General features: G+C 46.0%; 1 protein-coding gene across 2 annotated transcripts in view; it reads left to right on the forward strand.

Annotated features, from left to right (window-relative positions):
- The window catches only part of SERPINA10 (serpin family A member 10), a 201,224-nt gene extending 179,203 nt beyond the window's left edge, over positions 1 to 22,021 (forward strand). The window contains exons 1-5 of one of the 2 annotated variants that reach the window (XM_035106759.2): positions 13,277 to 13,395; positions 15,138 to 15,863; positions 18,923 to 19,196; positions 20,580 to 20,727; positions 21,535 to 22,021. In XM_035106759.2, the coding sequence (XP_034962650.1) occupies positions 15,164 to 15,863; positions 18,923 to 19,196; positions 20,580 to 20,727; positions 21,535 to 21,726 (1,314 nt within the window). In that variant the 5' untranslated portion in view covers positions 13,277 to 13,395; positions 15,138 to 15,163 and the 3' untranslated portion in view covers positions 21,727 to 22,021. Of the gene's footprint in view, positions 1 to 13,276; positions 13,396 to 15,137; positions 15,864 to 18,922; positions 19,197 to 20,579; positions 20,728 to 21,534 lie in introns of those variants that run through there. The other variant, XM_060272089.1, reaches the window with a different exon arrangement.
- Positions 22,022 to 22,398: the final 377 nt, after the last annotated feature.

Consider the following 22,398-nt stretch of genomic DNA (forward strand, 5'->3'; position numbering starts at 1 on the left):
CGCAGGACGACAAACACACAAACAGTAAAGCATATAAAAACAATTCCAGTACAGAAGCAGGCTATGAAATATGTCTAGTTGAAAGGCTTGTTGGAAGGAGGTCTTCAGTAGGTGCCAGAAATAAGATGGAGTCGTCATTTGTCTAATGTTTAAGGGGAGAGAACTCGCAAGAGTAGGTGCAGAATGTACCTCCAAATTAAGATAGGATCTGCAGGAGACCCTCACATGCAGTAACTGATTGGGTACATAATGGGTGGGACTATTTTTTCAGGTTACAACTCCTATCATTCCTGATTGTTGGCCATTCTGGCTGAGGCTGATGAGAGTTGGTTGGTGTCCAACCCACACCTCAAGGGACTCAGATTACCCGCAACCTGACATGGATCATCTTCATGACACTAATTCACAGAAGTAGTTTTCAGAGGTGCTCAGGTTTGGGGTGGGGTGGGGGTGGGGAAATAATATTTGAAGTATTTAATGTTTCAAGAGGAGCCCTGCTGGGTTAGATTCAGTTCTCACAGTGGCCAAATGATGAGACACACACAGAAATGCAGCTGGCGCATCAGCCCCCGCAACTGGCATTCTAGAAGCCATGGATAGCCTCATCTGCATGAATAATAGCACCATGAGCACAAATCGTCATGAATGCAGAATAAAAAGGAGATCAAGAGAGGCCCCAAGAATCTGTTACCACAATTTCTCAACAGTCACCAAAACTGCAATCTTTATTGATTTTTGAGTGAAACCAAAACAATTAAACTTGCTCCTCTCTTTTTTTATCTGTAGTATAAACACCCCCTATCTCCTAAGAGAAGGCTTCTGGTCTGAACCATGGAAATGCCCCCTTTTATTTCTCTGGCAGCTGTTTCGTCTCAGCCCCATCTTCTTGGCCATCCCTGTCTTTCGCCTCATTTATCTTCACTACTGTTCAGCGGTGACTCGTGTTTAATTGCTCCCCATGGCATCATCACATCAGATTATGATGACAAAAATCGCATACATAGGTCTCTCTTCAGTCAGTCAGATCCAGTGGTTGTCTGGGGGGCACAAAGGAGAGCGTAGGAAGGGCCCTGCTAGATCAGACCTAAAACCCATCTCATCCAGCATCATGATCCTACAGTGGCCAATCTGATAGCCATGGGAAGTTCACAAGCAGGACTTTCTGCAACTGTGCCCTGCCCAGATGTGGTTCCCAGCCACTGGCATTCAGAGGCACAGGACCTCCAGTGGTGGACATTCTCCATGATTTTGCTTATCATTATTATATGTTTAAAGTCATCTAAATTGGAACAAAGGAGTCCAAAAACAAGAAAATGAAAGCAACTGGGAGAGAAAAAAGGGGGCTTGAGCGGTATGCACAATGAATATTAACATACTTGTTTAAAAGATGATGATGATGATGATGATGATGATGATGATGATGATGATTTTAGATTCATGGGAAAAAACAGGAAAGTAGATGATTGCACTGGTGCCAAAAAAAAAAAGTCACTGAAATCACCCACGCCTAAGTCCTGCTGTATCCAACGGAAGTCAAATCTGCCTCACCTTCATTAGGTTTTCTTTTGGATCAGATAATATACTTCCTAAGCAATTTCGTACTATAGCGCCAAGCCAGGAGCACAGCATCCTGTAAGTACATTGCCAACCCTGTCACTTGTGTGGAATAAATCATACTCACATGGAGCCAGCTCTTAAAACTATACTCCAGTTTCCAGGGACAGGATTACTTCAATGGCAGGTGCGCGTTGGACAAATAAATCATAGCAGTATTCATCTCCCAAGCTTGGCTTCCTACCAGTGACACCTACAGAGACTACACATATGCTACCTTGACTGTCAGTTCCTTTGCATGCTGGCATCCATCTGTTTGAGAAGGAATATGCAAGGATAGCTACACTATACTTGCATCAACAACGTTTGAAGAACCCCTTCGTGAAGTGAAGACACGAGTCGGGAGTTGATGCAAGTGAGCTGTGCACATAGCAAGCTGAATGGCAAGCTCAGCAGAGGCTCTTTTTATTAGCAGAAAATACAGAACAAGGCAGATACATTTTTGGACTATGACCTTTACACATCCTCTAACCACAGGGTCGTGAGGTGACACAAGGTGATGTCAGTACCTGTTTCCATAACCTCATCTTCCTCTTAAACAAAGGTTAATCGAAAGTAGACAGAGGCCCCCGGCAGGGCATGGCAGACCACTAAGAAAGCAGAAGGTTAGAGAAAGTGTGTGGTGTTCCGGCAGAGCTAAGGTCGGATATAGGGTATGACTCTCTGACAGCTGTGGCTCGTCTGCGGTTGGGAGTGTGCTCCAACATGGTGAGGTTATCCCATCACCTCCCTTGCAGTGAAGTGTGCTTCAAGCCTTGCCGCCATCCTTACATCTTGTTCCCTCTCATGTTTGTGGTAGACCACAAACTTGACATGAGTCAACAGTGTGATGCAGCAGCTAAAAAAGCCAATGCAATTCTGGGCTGCATCAATAGGAGTATAGCATCTAGATCAAGGGAAGTAATAGTACCACTGTATTCTGCTCTGGTCAGACCTCACCTGGAGTACTGTGTCCAGTTCTGGGCAACACAGTTCAAGAAGGATACTGACAAGCTGGAACGTGTCCAGAAGAGGGCAATCAAAATGGTCAAAGGCCTGGAAACGATGCCTTATGAGGAACGGCTTAGGGAGCTGGGTATGTTTAGCCTGGAGGTTAAAGGGTGATATGATAGTCATGATATATAAAAGGGTGTCATATAGAGGAGGGAGAAAGGTTGTTTTCTGCTGCTCCAGAGAAGCGGACACGGAGCAATGGATTCAAACTACAAGAAAGAAGATTCCACCTAAACATTAGGAAGAATTTCCTGACAGTAAGAGCTGTTCGGCAGTGGAATTTGCTACCAAGGAGTGTGGTGGAGTCTCCTTCTTTGGAGGTCTTTAAGCAGAGGCTTGACAGGCATATGTCAAGAATGCTTTGATGGTGTTTCCTGCTCGGGAGGGGGTTGGACTGGATGGCCCTTGTGGTCTCTTCCAACTCTTATGATGCTATGATTCACACACACATGGCTTCATTGGCAGCTGAGCTCCTGGGCTAGTCAGTTTGATTGATTCGATTGATTTAGATGCCCCCTTTCTACGGTGAGCTGTGCTTAAAGTGGTTTACAACCACTTATCAAAATGCAAAACAGTGAGGCGTGGAGTCTAGGGGGGAGAAGGAAATTTACAAAGCATGCCTGCAAATTCAAATAAGACCAGAATTCAGAAGTTTATAACATACAGAACAAATTCAAGACTAGAGAAGATATAAATACATAAAAGCAAAGCAGAAAAGAAAGTTCCAACTGCTGGTGCAGCACTTCGAGCACTTCAGCAGCCTGTTTTAAATACAGTTGAGAGAGAGAAGGGTCTTCTCAGTAGGCTAGGTGATTTACAGCTGCCTCCTTTATCTCTCCTTCAGAGGAGACCAACAGCAGCAAAAGGGAAATGCTGGGGAGGGCAATGATGACTGGAGACATAGAGGTGGGTCTTCGTTTCTCGACTCAAAGCTATGACTTGGAGGCTTCCCTGGAAACCCAATGAGGAAGCAAGATCTGCAGGAGTGTTAATGCTGTGAGGCCCACCCCCCCTGCTCAGGTTGTACATGTGTGTAAATAAAACCGCATATCCTAAAAGCACCACAAACTGCATCAACCTTCATTCCAAGGAAACCGAACCCAGGTCAGCACTGGAACTCCTGCAGTCTCTTGATGCTCAGAGATGGGGGTTTCCACTTTATGTTCTCTGGGCAGCTTGCAAACATTCTGTTTGCAGCACTGGCTGAGAGAGAGGGGAAAGAGTGGCCGTGTTGGGAAGAGAGAAGGGAGAGAGAGTCAGGAAGCCCTTTCTCCTCCCTCCCATCCTCCTAAATTCCAGAAACAGAGCCAAAGGACCATCGATCCTCCTGATTGGCTGGCTTGCATTCCAGAAAACATTTTCTGGCTTCTCTTCAAATCGTATCAATCCTTTCGCCTTTTACAGAAAACATTTTGGGGGAACCTTGAAATCCACAGTGGAATCCAGTACATGCAAAGTTTGTTTATCTCCCTGATTTTCCTTGCTTCTGATGCTGCAATAGCAAGAGCTACCAGGGAGTGTAAATGAGCAACTGACACAATGCTTGCGCTTTCTCTGCCAAAAGTCACAATGACCATTCTAATTTGTGTGTGTGTGTGTGTGTGTGTGTGTGTGTGTGTGTGTGTGTATGTGTTTTCCAGTTCTTTTGCCTCTCACTGCTCCTGTGTCCTCCCCGCCCCCCCCAAATGTCTCTATCATGTTCGTTCTTTGCATTTCCTCTCTGTACCAGCCATTCTTCGCAGCCTCCCACTCTAACGCCCACACAGCAACGATTCCTTTCCCAGTACACAGCCATTTGTACAGAAGGTGGACTTCTCGATCTCTGCTCTTGCAGAGCCTATGCTATTACATTACACACCTCCATTTGATGGGCTTGTTCAGGAAGAAGAGGAACAGGTCCCGTGGAAGCTGAGGCAGCCTCTCACATTCACCTCCACCAACATTTAGACGTGTAGCATGATGCTGGCAAACAGCACTAGCTCCAGTTTCAGGGGGCCACTGCTAAGGACACCCCCTAGTTCTAAACCCCAACTGCAGGTTTTATCTAGAGGTGGGTTAGGGCTGGATGATACCTGATTTTCAACATTGTGACAGATCACCAGCTATACATTGTGATATAAAGGTAAAAAAGGGTAAAGGACCCCTGGACAGTTAAGTCCAGTCAAGGGGGACTATGGGGTTGTGGCGCTCATCTCGCTTTCAGGCCAAGGGAGCCGGCGTTTGTCCACAGACTGCTTTCTGGGTCATGTGGCCAACATGACTAAACTGCTTCTGGTGAAACGAAAGACCGTGACAGAAGCCAGAGCGCACAGAAATGCCATTTACCTTCCCACCGGAGTGGTACCTATTTATCTACTCGCACTGGCGTACTTTCGAACTGCTAGGTTGGCAGGAGCTGGGACAGAGCAACAGGAGCTCACCCCGCTGTGGGGATTTGAACCGCCGACCATCTGATCAGCAAGTCCAAGAGGCTCATTGGTTTAGACCGATAGGTCACAATGTCTGAAATAAGGATGGAACTATGCAGGGGCAGGTGCGTAGCAAGGGAGGGGAGGGGCGGGGCGGGGCGCCCCTGGCTCCAGTCTGATGGGGGCAGTGCGGGGGCAGCGCCGCCAGCCCCTGGCCCGCCCCTCGCCTCCTCCAGCCGAGCACGCCCTTGCCGCGGCCACCCCCAGCCCTCATGCACCTGCCACTGCCCTCGCAGAGCTCACCTGCCGCTGCAGCCGCCCTCATGGAGCTCGCCCGCTGCCGCCCTCGCGGAGCGCGCCATCTGCCGTTGCCCTCACGCACCACCGCGGATGGACTTCACGTGTGTGGACATGCGCAGTCCGGCCTGGTGCATGCATCGTGACATCACGGCGCGTGCGTCAGGCCACGTTGTGATGTCACAACGCACGCGCCAGGGCAGTCTGTTTATGTACCGCCCCAGGCAGCCAAGCAGCACTGTTCGCCACTGCGCAGGGGCAAACAGCAGGGCTGGTGTCAGGATGCTGTCAGCAGCTCCCTGCTGGGTGCTCAGAAAAGTATAAAGACAAGGAAAGGTTTCTTACCGTCCTTTTTCATTTCATTATTTACAGAGAGGCTGTAGAACCCAGCCTCTTGGATAATGGCATTGTCCTGAGTGACTCTCCACCCCTGGCTTTCCCACTTCCTCATTTGGGTGCTGCCACGTGTCCTCTGCCTTTGAGCTCTTTGCTCTCCTACTTTTAAGGCTTGCCGGGTTCTGGGAGATGGGGAGTCTGAGGTGCTTTCTGGTGACACCATGTCAGCCAGCTGCCTCTCCGCTTCTGTCCTCTCCTCCTCATTTCCCATTATTTCCCAACTTATCCCCTCATCCGCCTCTGAGTTGTGACCTCCCACAAATCCCTGTTGTAAATCTATACAGTACTGTCTTCTTCCTCTTCCTCCTCCCTGGAAGGGTCAGGATGGGGAGGCAGTCTCCACCATTCCTCCTCTGCCCAGTCCCTGACAGCTGGGTGATATCTGGTTTTCAACTTTGCGATATATCACCATCTAAACATTGTGATATACTGATATATCACAATGTCTGAAATAAGAATGGAGCTGTGTATAGGCACTGGCCAACTTCACCCTTTTCCCCGCATCGTGATTTTTGCATAGCGCGCTCACATACAGACCATGATTTGATTCGCAATATATAGTCAGGTCCAAAAATATGAAACCGATATCAAAGCATGGACTTCAAACCGGTTTGGGATGATATATCAATACATCGCCCAGCCCTAATGTGGACTTATCCACTAGCCGTGGCTGGGACACAGCTGACCATTTTGACTGCCCACAATACCTCAGAGCAACATGATTTTCCCAGGATCCATCCCAGGATTCCAGGGCTGCATTCCGATTCCCACATACTGTTGAAATGGGAGGGTCCACGAGGATCATCTAGTCCAACCCCCTGCAACACAGGAACCTTTTTTGCCCAACGTGGGGCTCAAACCCACGACTCTGAGATTAAGTGTCTCACGCTCTACCGACTGAGCTATCCCAGGGGTATGTAAGTCCCTCTGAGCTCGGCACAACTTGCTTCTTTGTCAACACATAGAGGGTCGGTAAATATTTTAAGGCATGACTAAAATGTAAAAGAACTTCTCTTTTACATTAGTGGAAATTGCAGGGGGGCGTCAAACGAATGCAATGAAATCTGCCGAAGTACTAATTTTAGCACTGTCAAAGATTACTGCATAGATATTTCCTAGAGTGAGGAAGTTGAAGAAGTCACCTCAACCTGCTCCCAGCTAAATTGCCCTTCTTCTTTTTGGCAGCTGGGCTGTGTGCCAGGGTGGAAATTTCAGACCATAATAGATGAGGCCGGTTTTACAGGATTTCCTACACCAGGCATTCGTTCTACCCTTAATGCAAGTTAGTTGGAGCCTCTTGGATGCTATAGCTGTGTTTTAATGAGTGAGGCCATCCACCCCTACACTGCAATCCTGTAACTCAGTCACTAAGCATTTTGCAACTCAATGGAGATGGCTGTGTGGGCTCACAACATTTCACCATTGTTTGTTCTGCTTTATCTCATTGGTAAATAATCCAGCTAGCCTTGCAGAGGGCCACTTTACCTCAGAAGGAAGACATTTTAGGTGCATAAAGGCACATGCATATATTCATAAAATGATTTCTGGTAAATTTTTGAAGTTGTTTTTTTTTTTGGCGGGGGGGGGGGAGTTAACAGAATGCTTGGACCAGTTGGACCTATGCTCTGATCCAGCCTAGGCGCTTCCTAGGCTCTTCATAGCCCTCCACTGATGTGGCTTCTCAGCAACTGGTATTCAGTGATATATTGCCTCTGAAAATGGAGGTTCCTTAAAGCCATTGTTTTATGTTCCCAACAGAATGGCTCGATTGCTTAGAGCGTGGTGCTGGCAACAGCAAGGTTGCAGGTTTGATCCCCATAAGGGACAGCTGCCATATTCCTGCATTGCAGGGGGTTGGACTAGATGATCCTCAGGGTCCCTTCCAACTCTATGATTCTATGAGATTCTATTTGTTAAAATTATACACTGCTTGATTAGAAAAAGAAAAAAAACCTCAAACCGGTTTACAAAGAGCCACCTGAATTTAAGTCATCTAAGCTTCAAAGTCTCAGCGTTTTCTTCTCATAGACTCGAATTTTTACATTTCTGCTGTGCTATAATTGCTGTGTGGCTCCATCCTATGCCACTCCAACAAAGTAAGACCTGTATATACATTAACACTTGGGAACACGGAAGCACCATCTGTTTCCAGGCATAGAAAGGGATGTAATCAAACTGGTTCCACCACTTCCAATTGCAAAGGACTTCCATGACATCTAGTGGCGCCAGCTGGATCTGAACAAAAGCCATCTGCATTTCTCTTCCAATAACTGAAAGGATGCTAAGGAGCTAAGCCTTAACGTTAGGCGATGATGATGATGATTTATTTATACCCCGCCCATCTGGCTTCATTTCCCCAGCCACTCTGGGCGGCTTCAAACAAAATATTTAAAATACGATAAAGCACCAACCATTAAAAACTTCCCTAAACAGGGCTGCATTCATATGTCTTATAAAAGTCATATAGTTGTTTATTTCCTTGACATCTGATGGGAGGGCGTTTCACAGGGCGGGCGCCACTACCGAGAAGGCTCTCTGCCTAGTTCCCTGTAACTTCGCTTCTCACAGAGAGGGAACCCCCAGAAGGCCCTCAAAGCTGGACCTCAGGGCTGAACAATGGGGGTGGAGATGCTCCTTCAGGTATACTGAGCTGAGGCTGTTAGGCAAACTAAGGCCCAGGGGACGGATCCAGCCCAATCGCCTTCTAAATCCAGCCCACAGACGGTCCTGGAATTAGCGTGTTTTTACATGAGTAGAATGTGTGCTTTTATTTAAAATGCATCTCTGGGTTATTTGTGGGGCATAGGAATTCGTTCATTTCCCCCCAAAAAATATAGTCTGGCCCCCCACAAGGTCTGAGGGACAGTGGACTGGCCCCTGCTGAAAAAGTTTGCTGACCCCTGGTTTAGGGCTTTAAAGGTCAGCACCAACACTTTGAATTGTGCTCGGAAATGTACTGGGAGCCAATGTAGGTCTTTTATGACTGGTGTTATATGGTCTCGGCGGCCGCTCCCAGTCACCAGTCTAGCTGCCGCATTCTGGATTAGTTGTAATTTCCAGGTCACCTTCAAAGGTAGCCCCACATAGAGTGCATTGCAGTAGTCCAAGCAGGAGATAACTAGAGCATGCACCACTCTGGCGAGACAGTCCATGGGCAGACTATAATGAGGTGAAGCAATGTTCAGGGTTGTTTTGTGGGAAACTCCTGAGGACTATGATCTCTGCATTTTGTACTTGGCCGGGTCACCTGCTTCTTGGTCACAACTTAAAATCATCATTCTGTGCCTGAACCATCCTGAATATTCAGTGGAATCCTTTGCATGTGCTACCGTATGATGTATGAGGCTTTCACCTGTAGCTTGCAAAAGTCCACCCCACCATACAGATTACAAGAGCCTCTAAATGGCATCTTTATTTTTTACAATTGCAATTTATTTATTTATTTTGCCATCACTGAGTAGGGTTTTCTGTGCTCTTTCCCAAATATTTTCAAGAGCTTGTGAACTACGAATTGATGGAACCATCCCACATTTTTATGCTCCCATCAGACATAATCCAGACAGGTGCATTTGCCCTCTGCTGCAACTTTTGCAATGTGCAATAAAATTCTTTTTTTTTTTTTAGTTCACCAAATGTTGTAGGAACAGAACACAATTATTGGATGACAAATGTTCTGTCAAGGGCCATTGCACCATTTTTTGGAATTTGTTTAATAAGGAGGTTTTTACTTTTGGATAGAATATCATGAAGGCAAATTGGCCAGAAATACTAGCAATGCTAGAAAGAGTGCATGAAATTATTCTCAAAGACTATGACAAGATTTCTCCTACTTTGGTCTAATGCAAAAAGTCTTGTGCAGCATTTCTTGTTGCTCTAAACGAATTATGTCTTTGTTAGTGATTTTCACTCACTTTTTCTCATTCTGTTTTCACCTGTTCATTGTTCATTTTGCAAGATTTGCAGATTCCGGGAAATGGTGCAATAATGTTGGGTGGGTGGCTGCCATCCAAGAATTATGTGGTGTTCATCCAAATGCTTCTGAAGATGCTTCTATCCCTAGCAGATTATATAAGGCTTTCAAAAAATTGTTTTATCCAGTTCGTTTTAGTAAAGTTCAATATTGCACAGCAGTGGCCTATGTATTTGAATGCATGCTTTTAAAAGAAACTGCAGGGTACAATTGAACTCAGTGCAATTTTAGTAAGCGTGGAACTTCAGTTTCCCTAGAAACTGAATAAGCCTAGAAACGAGGCATAAATCAAGCCATTTAAAATGGCATATCCAGCTGTTTTCAAAAGATACATATTTTTAAAATGAAATGGTATTTAATCTTAAAGCTTTTTGCCACCAGCTTTTGATTGTGAGCCCCCCTCCCGCTTGTAAAAGGTTGCAGCCGATGTGCTCTAATGCTTATTGTTAATATTGCAACTGGGTTCAAGGCCCATCTTTTCTAAAGACTCCAGATCGATTTTATCATCCTAGTCTCTCCACACAGAGATGATGGTTCAGATGATGGTGATGAAGAAGTTTAGTGGAGAAGGCACCTGCTGAATTTCTATTGGCAGAAAGGGGCAATAACACAGAAGGCTCAGGTTTGTGTTGATGTCAAATGAGCCCCACCAATTTGGGGCAACCAGCAATGCTCCTACAGTGGTACCTCTAGTTACGAACTTAATTCGTTCCGGAGGTCTGTTCTTAACCTGAAACTGTTCTTAACTAGAGGCCTGCTTTCGCTAATGGGGCCTCTTGCTGCCACTGCACCGCCAGCACACGATTTCCATTCTCATCCTGGGGCAAAGTTCTCAACTCAAGGTATCTCTTCCAGGTTAGCGGAGTTTGTAACCTGAGGCGTTTGTACAGATAATCTCAGTGGTCAAGCTGGGATTCAAGGGTTCAGGTGGTCCCCAAGGTAGCCTGGACCCAGTGTGCAGTAAGGAAAGGTGAGCTCAGTGCTACTGAGATAGGCACACTAGTTGTCAGAGACACGCCCAGCACAGAGGAATTTCCAGAGGAAGAGGAATTGGCTGCACCTGAGTCTCCGCCTCCAGAGGCGGAATTGGCTGCACCTGAGTAGCCAAGAAGTAGGAGATGGAGCAAGTGATTAGAGCAGAGGTGGGCCAGCAGGAGGAGGGGGAGGATGTGGCGTATATCTGGCCTTGGGAGGGGTCAGAAGCCAGTCGAGTCAACTTACTCCGACGGCAAAGGGTGAGCTGTGGAAGCTTGGACTGCTGTAAGCCTGTTATTGAGAAACTAGTATCTTGAAGCCCGTTAAATTAACGGGTGCTAGAACATGCAATTCCCCCCGCCCATTCCCCCCTCTCTCCCCCTCCCTTCTTTTCTCCACCCACACGTGCCAGGACTCTCCTGGGCTGCCACCGGCGCTGCTCCTCTGTCGCTGCTCCGCCTCCTCCTCCTCCTCCGCTGCTGCGGTCCATGCCTAGGCAGGGGAGCGGGGAAGGGGCGGCCAGGGCCCTCTTTCCTTCCTGCCCTCCACCTGGGCTCGAGCCTGCTTTTGCGAAGGGTTAGCGGGGAAGAATGAGCAGCATCCCTCCGCTGCCACCGGCTTCTTGCTGAACGCAGCGGAGGCACGGGGTAGCAGATGAGATGCTTCACGGAGCAGGGAAAGAGGGGCGGGCGGCAGGTGGCTGCCACCCGCCCCTCCTTCCCTGCTCCCTGTCAAACATCTCCTCCCCCCCGGGCTGCTCTTCCTCCCCCCCATGCGCTGTCCCCGCTTCTGTCTGCCTCTGACCCTGCACCGCGAGGGAAACGGTAGGCAGAGGGGTGGGAGGGAGGGATAGAGCGTGTGTGCGTGACGCCCGCTTGCTGCTGATCATCGGGGGGGGAGCGTAGGAGAGAAAAAAAGGGGGGAAAGCAGCCTCCTTCTCCTCGCCTTTCCCAACCCACCCAGAGCTGAGCCCGCCACACGCCGGGTGGGGGGAGGGGTTGGGATGCGGCGATGGGGTGGGGAACGGCGGCGGCGGGAACGCGCACTCGTATCTCAATCCCTCACGGTCCCTTCCCCTCTTCCCCTCGCGCCATTAATAGGAAGGCGAGGCGCGGAACAGCAGTTTGGAGGGGAAGCCGTTGAGGGAGAGAGAACCGCATTTCCCCCCCCCTGGCTCTGTGTGCATCCAGTCTCTGCGTCCAATCCGTGTCCGTGGGGCACATGCTCAGTAGCGCGGAAAACGGGACACACGGAATCTGGATGCAGAGACACAGGGACTTTATTATATAGGATAAACCTCAGCTACTTCAACTGCCAGCATTCCGTGTCTTGTGTGGGAGAAGCGCTAAACCTGACACTAGTCTGCTCTTTCTCTCTGGGCTGCGACTGAGGAAGGTCCCCATTGCAGTGATTCTGGGTAATGCAACTTAGGTCACACGCTACTTCATTGGTGCTCTTTAAGAAGGCCATTGCCAGCACATAGGTTAAGGGCTTAGATGCTTGGATTGGCTTCCCTTTTGCTACAGGATCATTTCAAGGTTCTTTATGAAGCCCTTCACAACATGGTTCCAGGACCGCCTTGTTCTTTATATCCTGGCCCAACCACTGAGATCTTTGGGGGGGGGTCTCCTTTGACGGTCCCCCGTGGCTCATAACTACTAGAAGGCATGAATGCATTGTATTGGGCCCAAGCCTGTGGAATTCCCTCACCCCTGAGAATTAGGTCTTGCTGTTCCTGACTTTTTTGCTCCCACTGGCATTTCAAGATAGTGTTCAGTTTTATAATAAACGTTTAAAATGCCTAATAATAATAATTTACAATAAACACTTTAAATTGCCTAATAATGATGATAATGATAATAATAATAATTGTCAGGGGGTCTCCTTACAGAGAGCCCCCACCCATCATTTTCACCAGCTCATCACCCAGCGTCAGCACAAGTAGCGAGTCAGAGGGGAGGAATGAGGAAATGAGCGGAGTGGAGAGAGGGCTGTCGTATGCTACAGAGCCCTTGCACCGCTCTGAGGGAAAGCTAAAGGAGGAGGAGCTGAGACAGCCATCGGACACAGGGTGTCCGTGAGGCGCACTACTACCCGTAGGGCAAGGGGGCGGAATTTTAGGGTCCCCAGGCTCTTATGTTGGGCGAAGACCAGGAAGAAGCCGTTGCGAGGTTCTGATACGGACTGAGCAGTCATGTTTCCTGATACTCTTGCACTGTAAATAGCATGCACAATAAAACTCTGAAAGAAAAGACGGAGTGGAGCGTCTTTACTCATGAGTAGCCACAGCCTTCTCTGACAATAATAATACCCCAAGATTGTTTGTGCAAGGGAAGCCAACTGTGGGAGAAGTGTTCTTTCAAAGCTCTGAGATGCATGTTCTTGAGAATCAGTGCTCAATACCTACCAAAACCGTGCTGTTCTTCCAAGTATGTGGACAGGAAACCAACTTTGGTCTTGCCTTTCAGAAGTGTTTACGTTAAACTTCTTGAAAGCCCTTTCATGCTGTTGTTCTTTTGACTCCACATGCCGCTTACTGGAACCTGTCTGGCATTGCAGCACTTCCTTCTCTGGAAGTCATATGTCCTGTTTGTCCTTTAGTTAATTTGCAACAGACAAAAATATGAAGCTACACTTTGGAACAGCAAATATTTACCTCAGGATCTCACTCATTTGGAATTAATAACATTGCAACTTGATTTGCACGGGAGTCAGAAAAGTAAGAGAGAAGCTGTCCCATTGGTAAGATTTGCAAATCTAAATGCATTTTAAAAGAATATAATGGAAGGGAGGTCAATTGAAAGTGGTCACTAGTTAATTCACTGCTGTATTTTAAACACTGAGGGTTTGTGTGTGTTTTAGGGCAGTTCAAAAAGTATCTCCTACTTTTGAATGCCTTAAGGGAAAATGTGAATAGCTCCACAGGGATTCTCCTCTGTATTTTTGAACTTTTTTCTTGTTCCAAAAGCAATCCCTATAAGATTGTCTATAGTGGTGGCATTTCATTGGTAAATCCTTAAAATGTTTGGGATTAATGCCTTACATTACAAGCAACGATGGAACTGCACCATTTGCTTGGAATACCTAGCTGTACCAAAAATAGGAAGCTGCGATATACCATGTTAGGCTGTTTGTCCACCTAGCCCAGTGCTGTCTACTTTGACTGGCAGCAGCTCTCCAGGGTCTCAGGCAATGCTTTCTTAATGCTTGCCATGTGACTCTTTAAAACGTTCTCAGACTGGTATCCCTGCGTTGTTTACATTCGAGCTAAGCAATATTTAAAACCAAGCTCTTTTCTTATTCTGCATTCACACATCTCCTTCTTCCTCTGGGAGCCTTGAAGGAGGGAGACCCTGCTTTCTAACCCACATTATTTTGAATGTGCCTCTAAAACAGACCTAGTTCAGGTCTATTCCAAAGTGCACACCTAGAACACCCCATTTTTAATTTTTCATCTAATCAGAATGTCATTGTTTTACCTATTTGAGACTGGCATTGCAGGGGTCTTTTCATTCACATTCACATTGTTCAGCCTCAGACTAAGACTTAAAAACTTAGTCACTAAGTATTTAATTGAAGAATTAAGCTCAGCAAGTGGCTTGGGTGGCAGCATTTCTCTTAGTTTAACCAGCAGATTGCCGCAAGGATAAAATGTGGGGGAAGCCTATTTAATCTTAGGCTGTGTACTCACCATACACAGTTTGTTAAATGTGCTGGGAATTGTAGCTCTGTAATGGGTAAACTACAGTTCCCAGGATTCTTGGTTTGGGAATGTGCTCTAAATTTATAATGTGAATGCAGCCTTAGAGGAGCCTTTTCTGAATTTGGATGCTCAGAAGTTGTTGGACTCCAACTTCCATCATTCTCAGTTAGCATAGTCAATGGGCAAGGCTGATAGGAATTGGAGTCCACCAATATCTGGGAACCCCAGGTTAAGGAAGCCAATCTTGGAGAAAAGATTAGATATGAGTATGATGCATGGGATAAAATATACCCTCCAACATTTCTCTGATGAAAATAGGGATGTCCTATTCTGTTGTTGTTGTTGTTGTTGTTGTTGTTGTTGTTGTTGTTGTTGTTATAATACCCTGCCCATCTGACTGAGTTGACCCAGGCACTCTGAGTGGCTTCCAACATATATAAAAACATAATAAAACATTAAACATTCCAAACCTCCCTCTACAGGACGGCCTTCAGATGGCTTCTAAAGGTTGTATAGTTACTTATCTCCTTGGCTCAGGCATTGCATAACTCCATACCCTCCAATGTTTCTCTGATGAAAATAGGGATGTCCTAAGGTAAAGCGGGACATTCTGGGATCAAATCAGAAACCAGGATGGCTTCTGTAAATCTGGGACTGTCCCTGGAAAATAGGGACACTTGGAGAGTCTGAAATATACTGTATGTCTACTGGCCTTTTGTTTGACTGCAAGAATAAAGCATTTTCATCCATTTCTCTGACCTATTATCATTTTATTCACCAGAAAGAAGTTCATTGCTGTACTCCAACATGAAATCTGCCTTTTTTCTTGTCTTATTTGAACTGTGGGCTGGCATGTGCTTATCAAATGAAACAGCTGGTGTTTCAGGGGTGGAGACAGAGCAGAGTCTCATCCTAAACCTCTGGCCTTTCAATGACACTGATAAACTATCCCTGCATAATACTGTGCCAGATCCATCTGGGGAAGAGTTTGTGCTGGAGTCCTCCATGCGCAACTTCACCGAAAAGAACACCAATTTTGGATTCAATCTCTACAGAAAAATAGCGCTGAAGCATGACAACAATGTGTTCTTTTCCCCATTGTCCTTGTCCTTCGCTTTGGCAGCCTTCTTGCTGGCTTCTGAAGGAGAGACGCACCAGCAAATGATTCAGACTCTAAACCTCCACCTTCTGGATGACAAAGAGAACCGGCTACCATCTTTGTTCCAGCAGCTAAGCGTCAGCCTCGCCAAGAACAAGGACTTCACTCTTTTGCAGGACAGCTTCTCTTTCGTCCAGAAAGGCTTCCAGATCAAAGACGTCTTCCGCAACTTGTCCAAGCGATACTTCGATATGGAGTTCCTGACGGTTGATTTCCACAACTCTACTCATGCCAAAACTGCCATCAACCAACATGTGAAACAAAAGACTAGAGGGAAAATCCCTAGCTTGTTTGATGCAGTCGATCACCAGGCTAGAATCATCCTGGTGAACTGCATTCTCTTTAAAGGTAACGATTATTGTGATCATAAATATCTTTGCTGTTTTTTGTTTCGTTTCTTAAGAGGTGAACAGAGATGTGGTTAACAGCTAGGTTTATGGAAGAGTCTTTCTGCCTGCCATTCTACATTACCAGCAAGACCAGACCCTCCAAGTGTCCCTATTTTCCAGGGACAGTACCGAATTTACAGAAGCCATCCTGGTTTCTTATTTGATCCCACAATGTCCTGCTTTTCCTTAGGACCTACCTATTTTCATTGGGGAAATGTTGGAGGGTATGGAATAGGATGTCCCCAGGGCTTTTTTTCAGCCAGAACTCACAAGGACTCAGTTCTGGCCCCTCTTAGGTGGGTGCCATTGCCATTCTAAGAGAATGAGGGAGGTGTTCAGGGTGAGTTCCAGCACTTCCTTTTCTAGAAAAATAGCAGTCAACATTTCTACTTTCACTGGAGAAATGTTGGAGGGCATGCAAGTCTTATCACCACAATCATTCCTTTTCTCTCATCTCTCTTGTTCCTTTATCGGCAGCCGAAGGGTCAGCTGCTTCTCATTAAGGGGCTCTAGGGACCAGCTGCCCATCCCTAGACTAGGGCTACTCCAGAGAAATCTATGTATCTGAAGCTAGCATTGTTGCCATAAATGCCCCCCAAAAGCAGTAACGAAATTTATAAAACAGGAGTGACCAGTCACCTCTCACCAATGTAGTGTAGCTATGTGAACCTTCGAACCACACTCAGGGTGAAGTTGGGTTCTGCTTGCAATCTGCTTGCAATCTTCCATGCAGGCAGTGGAAGTTGGAAAAGGAGCTCTCCCCCCCCCCCACCCCATGTATTTCAATGAATTTCAGGAAGTGAAAATAGGATTCTTAAAATGTGTGCATGTCCACTGCAGCTCTCCCTGCAGTTTTCAATGTAGGAGCTGGTCCTCTCATAAGAACATAACATAAAAATACAAGAGGGGTCCTGCAGGAACAGGCCCATGACCCATCTAAATGCAGCATGCTGGTCTCACAGTGGCCAAACAGAGGCCAACGGGAAGCCTGCAAGCAGGATGTGAGTGCAACAGCAGTTGTGATTCCCCGCAACTGGTATTCACAGGCATACAGTGAAAGCAGAATATTAGCTGTCATGACTGGTAGCTATTGATAGCCGTATCCTACATGAATGTCTCTAATCCTCTTTTAAAGCCATACAAGTTGGCGGTTGTCACTGTCTCTTGTGGGAGTGAATTCAAAGTTTAAAGATGTGCTGCTTGAAGATAAAGGTATAGGTAAAGGGACCCCTGACCATTAGGTCCAGTCGTGGATGACTCTAGGGTTGCGACGCTCATCTCGCTTTATTGGCCTAGGGAGCCAGCGTACAACTTCCAGGTCATGTGGCCAGCATGACTAAGCCACTTCTGGCAAACCAGAGCAGCACACGGAAACGCTGTTTACATTCCCGCCGAAGCAATACCTATTTATCTACTTGCACTTTGATGTGCTTTTGACCGAGCTGGGACCGAGCAACGGGAGCTCACCCCGTCATGGGGATTCGAACTGCCGACCTTCTCATCAGCAAGCCCTAGGCTCTGTGGTTTAACCCACAGCGCCACCCGTGTTGTGTCCCCACCCCGAAGATACTAAGGAGTTTTCCCCCACAAGATCAAGTGATGGCCATGAACTTACATGACTTTCAAAGAGGAAGCTGGTGGGTCTGGCACTAGTTCGGCATCCTGTTCTTACAGTGACCAGCCAGATGCCAATATCACTCTTCTCAATTGTGATTCCCAGCAATTGGCATTCAGAAGTGCACTAGCTCCAGCCATGAGGTACAACATTGCCATCGTGCCTTGTAGCCATTGAGAGCCTTTCTGCTCCATGAATTTGTCCTAATCCTCTTTCAAAGTCATCCAGGTTGGTGGTCATCAGCACATTTCTTGGGATGCCGTATAGATGCGGACCCACGTGGTCTCGTTGCTATTGCAGAATTTCGCACAGCGGCAAAAATCAAGGCCGCCTGCGTCCTCCCTCAATTTCTGTCGACCCTTTTAATAAGTGGAGAAAAAGATTGCAAGGAATGTTCCCAGCCATTGGGTGTTGCTTGTCAGGAATATTTTCAAAGGGCTCCATGGCAACCCAAAAGACACTGCAATTAAATATCCCCTAATTTCTCTCTTCTATATTTTTAGCTCCTGTTCTGATTTTTCACTCCTTCACTAATTGTTGAGTTGCGATATAAAGTGTACTGAATAGAGAAAAAGAAGCTAGAGCTATCTTGAGCACATGGAGGCTGCAGAAGCTCTATTGGCTTTGGTGGGCTTTAAGCAACCTACAAATATGCAGGATGGCACCCCTTTTGTGACTGAAAGGGCAAGCCTGGGAGGTCTAGAAGGTGACTCGTAGAGAAGAAGAGAAACTATGTGGAGTGGGGAGGAAAAGATGTCATAGAATCATAGAATCGGAAGGGACCCTGAGGATCATCCAATCCAACCAATATGCAGTTGTCCCTTCTGGGGATCAAACCTGCAACTTATCAGCACCATGCTCTAATCAACTGAACTATCTAGCCAACTATTCAGGGTGGAGACAAACAAGAGTCTTTTGAAAGTGTTACGATAACCCAAAGGCCACATTCCTTTCTGGGCAATTTTCCAGGCAGGACCAGAGGCAAAAGTAGGAACAGTAATGAATGTAAACCTTATTTTTGTACAATAAGCTAGTTCCTGCACATGCACACACACACCCCATCTCCATACTCTCCCCCCCCCCATATAAGCCTGAGGCATCATCACACTTCAAGGACACCTTTCATCCCGACAAAAATATGTATGAAGTATGGCCAACGGGGGCATGGCTTGGGAAGGAGGGCTATACACCAGGAACCCTATTAGAAAAGCAGTGATCAACCATGCCAAAGTTACACATGCTTTCAAATCCCATTCATTTCAGCGGAAGGGTTAAGCACATGCTGAAATGGCAATAAATGGGGACTTGGCTTTGTCTGGATTGTCCCTGAAGGTTCCTGCAGCTGATGTGGATTATGTCAGCGTTATAGAATAAATGGTTGTGTTTCTGTGATCTATTCTCAGGCAACTGGCTACACCCATTTCCTCCCAAGCACACAGAACTGGACACCTTCTATATTGACAATTACAGGACTGTCCAAGTGCCGATGATGTCCAAGACGGAGAGGGTTGCCATCACAGTCGATAAGAGCTTGAGCTGTGTTGTGCTGAAGCTGCCATACAAAGGGAGCGCACACATGCTGATCGTCATACCTGAGAAGGGTGCTGATTCTATGTCCATTGAAGACCATTTAACAAATGAGCTGGTGGAGTCTTGGCTTAGGACCATGAATAGCAGGTACAGGAAATGTTGTGCTTTTTGTTGCTAAGATGCTAGATTGATGCAAGCTAGAATATTCAAAGGAGAAGGAAAGAAAGAGGGCAATGTACCTGAATAAGGAAGGAAAGGGGTTTAACTATGATGGGTCCCTGGAGCTTGTCACCTTTTCCGCAAAGACAAGTTCATTGCTTTTTCTTCTGGGAAATGATCAAGCACAGGAACACAAAAACAGGTGTGTGTGTGTAATTATATATATATATATATATATATATATATATATATATATATATATATATACACACACACGCACACACACACACACACACACACACACACACACACCGTATATATATTCATTCCTGTATTTAGGCCCAAACTTCCTACACTATGCAGCAATGATGGGAACCATAGAAGTTACATTTCCCATGGCTCCTGACATCACAAATGAACACTTGTATGAACAAATGAACTACCATTAAGAGATTTTATATGTCTGTCAAAGCCCGCATTCTCTGAATGATATAGTTGACTCTCCTACACAGGGGTTACATTCTGGGGATAGTGCATAAAGCCAAAATCGTGTATAGTCAAAACACTCCCTGCGCCTCTGAACACCTTCCTAAGGCCACCAAACACTCTCCTTATACCTCAAAATGCTCTCCCAAGTTGAGTGCAATGGGGGGGGGCGATATCACCCCCTCCCGTGCCCATCCTCTTTTTTAAATTATTCACTCAAGTTAAATGTGTATAAGTTGCGAGTCAACTGGATCAGCAGATATGCCAAATCTTTTATATGATATATTATACACATTGACAGTCTTTTAGATGATATATTTATTATACAAATTGAATGTGCAGTCTCCAAGAGAAGAATATGCACACTGACCAAGCAACACTAATTGCTTTGCATATTCCCTGAGTTCATTCAGAGAGTATGCAGACTGAGATGGCACTAAACAAAATCCCTTGCTTGTAGAGCCTCCGTATGTCCGGATTTCCCTGGACACAGCCGAGAAACAGGCTTGAAAATGGAGTCCAGGGGGATTTCTGTGAATCGGCAAAATGTCTGGGAAAACCTGGACCTATGGCAAGCAGGGTTTTATTTTTTAAAAAAAACACTTCAACAAACCCAGAAAAGCCCATTAAAAGCTCAACAACATCAGCAGAAAAAACACACAACTGAGCAACTTTGACTCCCTACCTCACCCCCACAAATGAAAGCTCAACAACTTTTGTCCAGATTTTCACTTTGGGCAATATGGGAACTGTACCTGTTTGTCAATGTTCATTTATGCCCATTCTTCATAGCTGTCCAGTCAATGTGCACAATGAGCAGTTTTTTTATGCATATTCTCCATTCAACTTACATTCGTCACCAAATATTGTTTATTTGCATTACAGGAAAATGGACATTTACTTTCCAAAGTTCAAGCTAGACCAGAAATACCACATGCATCAATTGCTTCAAGATCTGGGAATTAAAGATCTTTTCTCCAATGAAGCAGACCTCAGCCACCTCACAAATGAGAGAGATGTAAAAGTATCCCAGGTAAGTGTGACCACTTTTCCTGCATAAAACTGCATGCTATCCCATTTCACAAGGCACAACTGCCCCAACGTTGAGATCCAGGCACATGGCTGTGTGCCATTTGTTCAGTATCAGTGTGCTGGGAAGAAGATTGGCATTGCCAGATTAGACAACGCTGATCACCCATTTAAAGCAATCAAAAGTGACGGTGCTTAGATTGCTTTGGTGGTCTGCACGTATCTCTGACCTACCCAATAACTTGCAGACTCCCGTGCTGGATTTGAGGCATTTTCACTTTTGCAGGACCCAATCCCAAAGAGTCCTCTGTGTGCAGAAAGTTGTTGCAGTTGTGTGGATAACCACCTTTGCTGGAATGGGACAACATGACTGCAATTAACATAGAAGGTTTTTTTATATATTAATTGCAGTGATGGAGCAGCCTTGAGAGACCAAGAGAGGGTGCAGTTTAAGCAGAAGTTTGGTACCTTCTCTCTTTGCCATGGTGCTGGCAAAAATCACCTTTCTGAACTTGCTATCTCAGCCTTTGCCAACCTGATGCCCTCAGTCTAGATGTTCTGTAGTCCAACCCCCCAAAAGTGAGGGAAGCATGTTGGCAACGGTTGTGCTATTTGAAGCTGCTTCAACGATGGCTGGAGTCCTGTTCTCATATAAATCTCTGACTCCCATGAGGGTTACCCAGCATAGCGCCCTCCAGATATTGGACTACAACTCCCATCAGCTCCAGATAACAATGGCCAATGGAGATCAGTGTTGCATGAAATGCAGGCCGCTTTACTATGAAACCTCATCCATTTCCAACGTTCTTAGGTTCTCCAAAGAGCAGCTATTGAAGTGGATGAGTGGGGGACCGAAGCTGTAGCTGCCAGTGGGTCAGAAATCATGGCATACTCGCTGCCGCCAGTCATCCGGGTGAATCGGCCGTTCCTTTTTATGATCTATGAAACGAGCATAAATGCATTGCTGTTCCTTGGCAGAGTTATCGACCCTACAGAGCTGTGAATAAAAGCCACACATTTCTATTTGGTCCATCTTCTTTTAGTGGTCCTTTATGGGTCAGGCATGCCTCTTTTCAAACTGTGTTCATTGCATTTCCTCTTCCAGAAAAAAAAGCTGGTGTTTGGAACCACAGCACATGGGGAAGAGATCAGCTTTTTCCTCCCTACTAATAGTTCAATTGGAGACAGCTGCTCTTTGCCCCTAAAGGTGCTGTTTGCAACTCCACTAGCATCCAGTCTGCCAGCTCTCTCATTAATAGATAATAATAATAATAATAATAATAATAATAATAATAATAATAATAAATTTATTTATTTATTTATTTATTTATTTATTTATTTATTTATACCCTGCCCATCTGACTGGGTTACCCCAGCCACTCTGGGTGGCTCCCAACAGAATAATAAAACAGAATAAAACATTAAACATTAAAAACTTCCCTAAACAGGGCTGCCTTCAGATGTCTTCTAAAAGTCAGATAGTTGTTTATTTCCTTGACATCTGGTGGGAGGGCGTTCTACAGGACTGGCACCACCAGCGAGAAGGCCCTATGCCTGGTTCCCTGTAACCTCCCTTCTTGCAGTGAGGGAACCACCAGAAGGTCTCCGGAGCTGGACTTGAACAATGGGAGTGGAGACACTCCTTCAGGTATACTGGGCCAAGGCTGTTTAGGGC

This window comes from Zootoca vivipara, chromosome 1 (assembly GCF_963506605.1).
Source record: "Zootoca vivipara chromosome 1, rZooViv1.1, whole genome shotgun sequence".
NCBI lineage: Eukaryota > Metazoa > Chordata > Lepidosauria > Squamata > Lacertidae > Zootoca > Zootoca vivipara.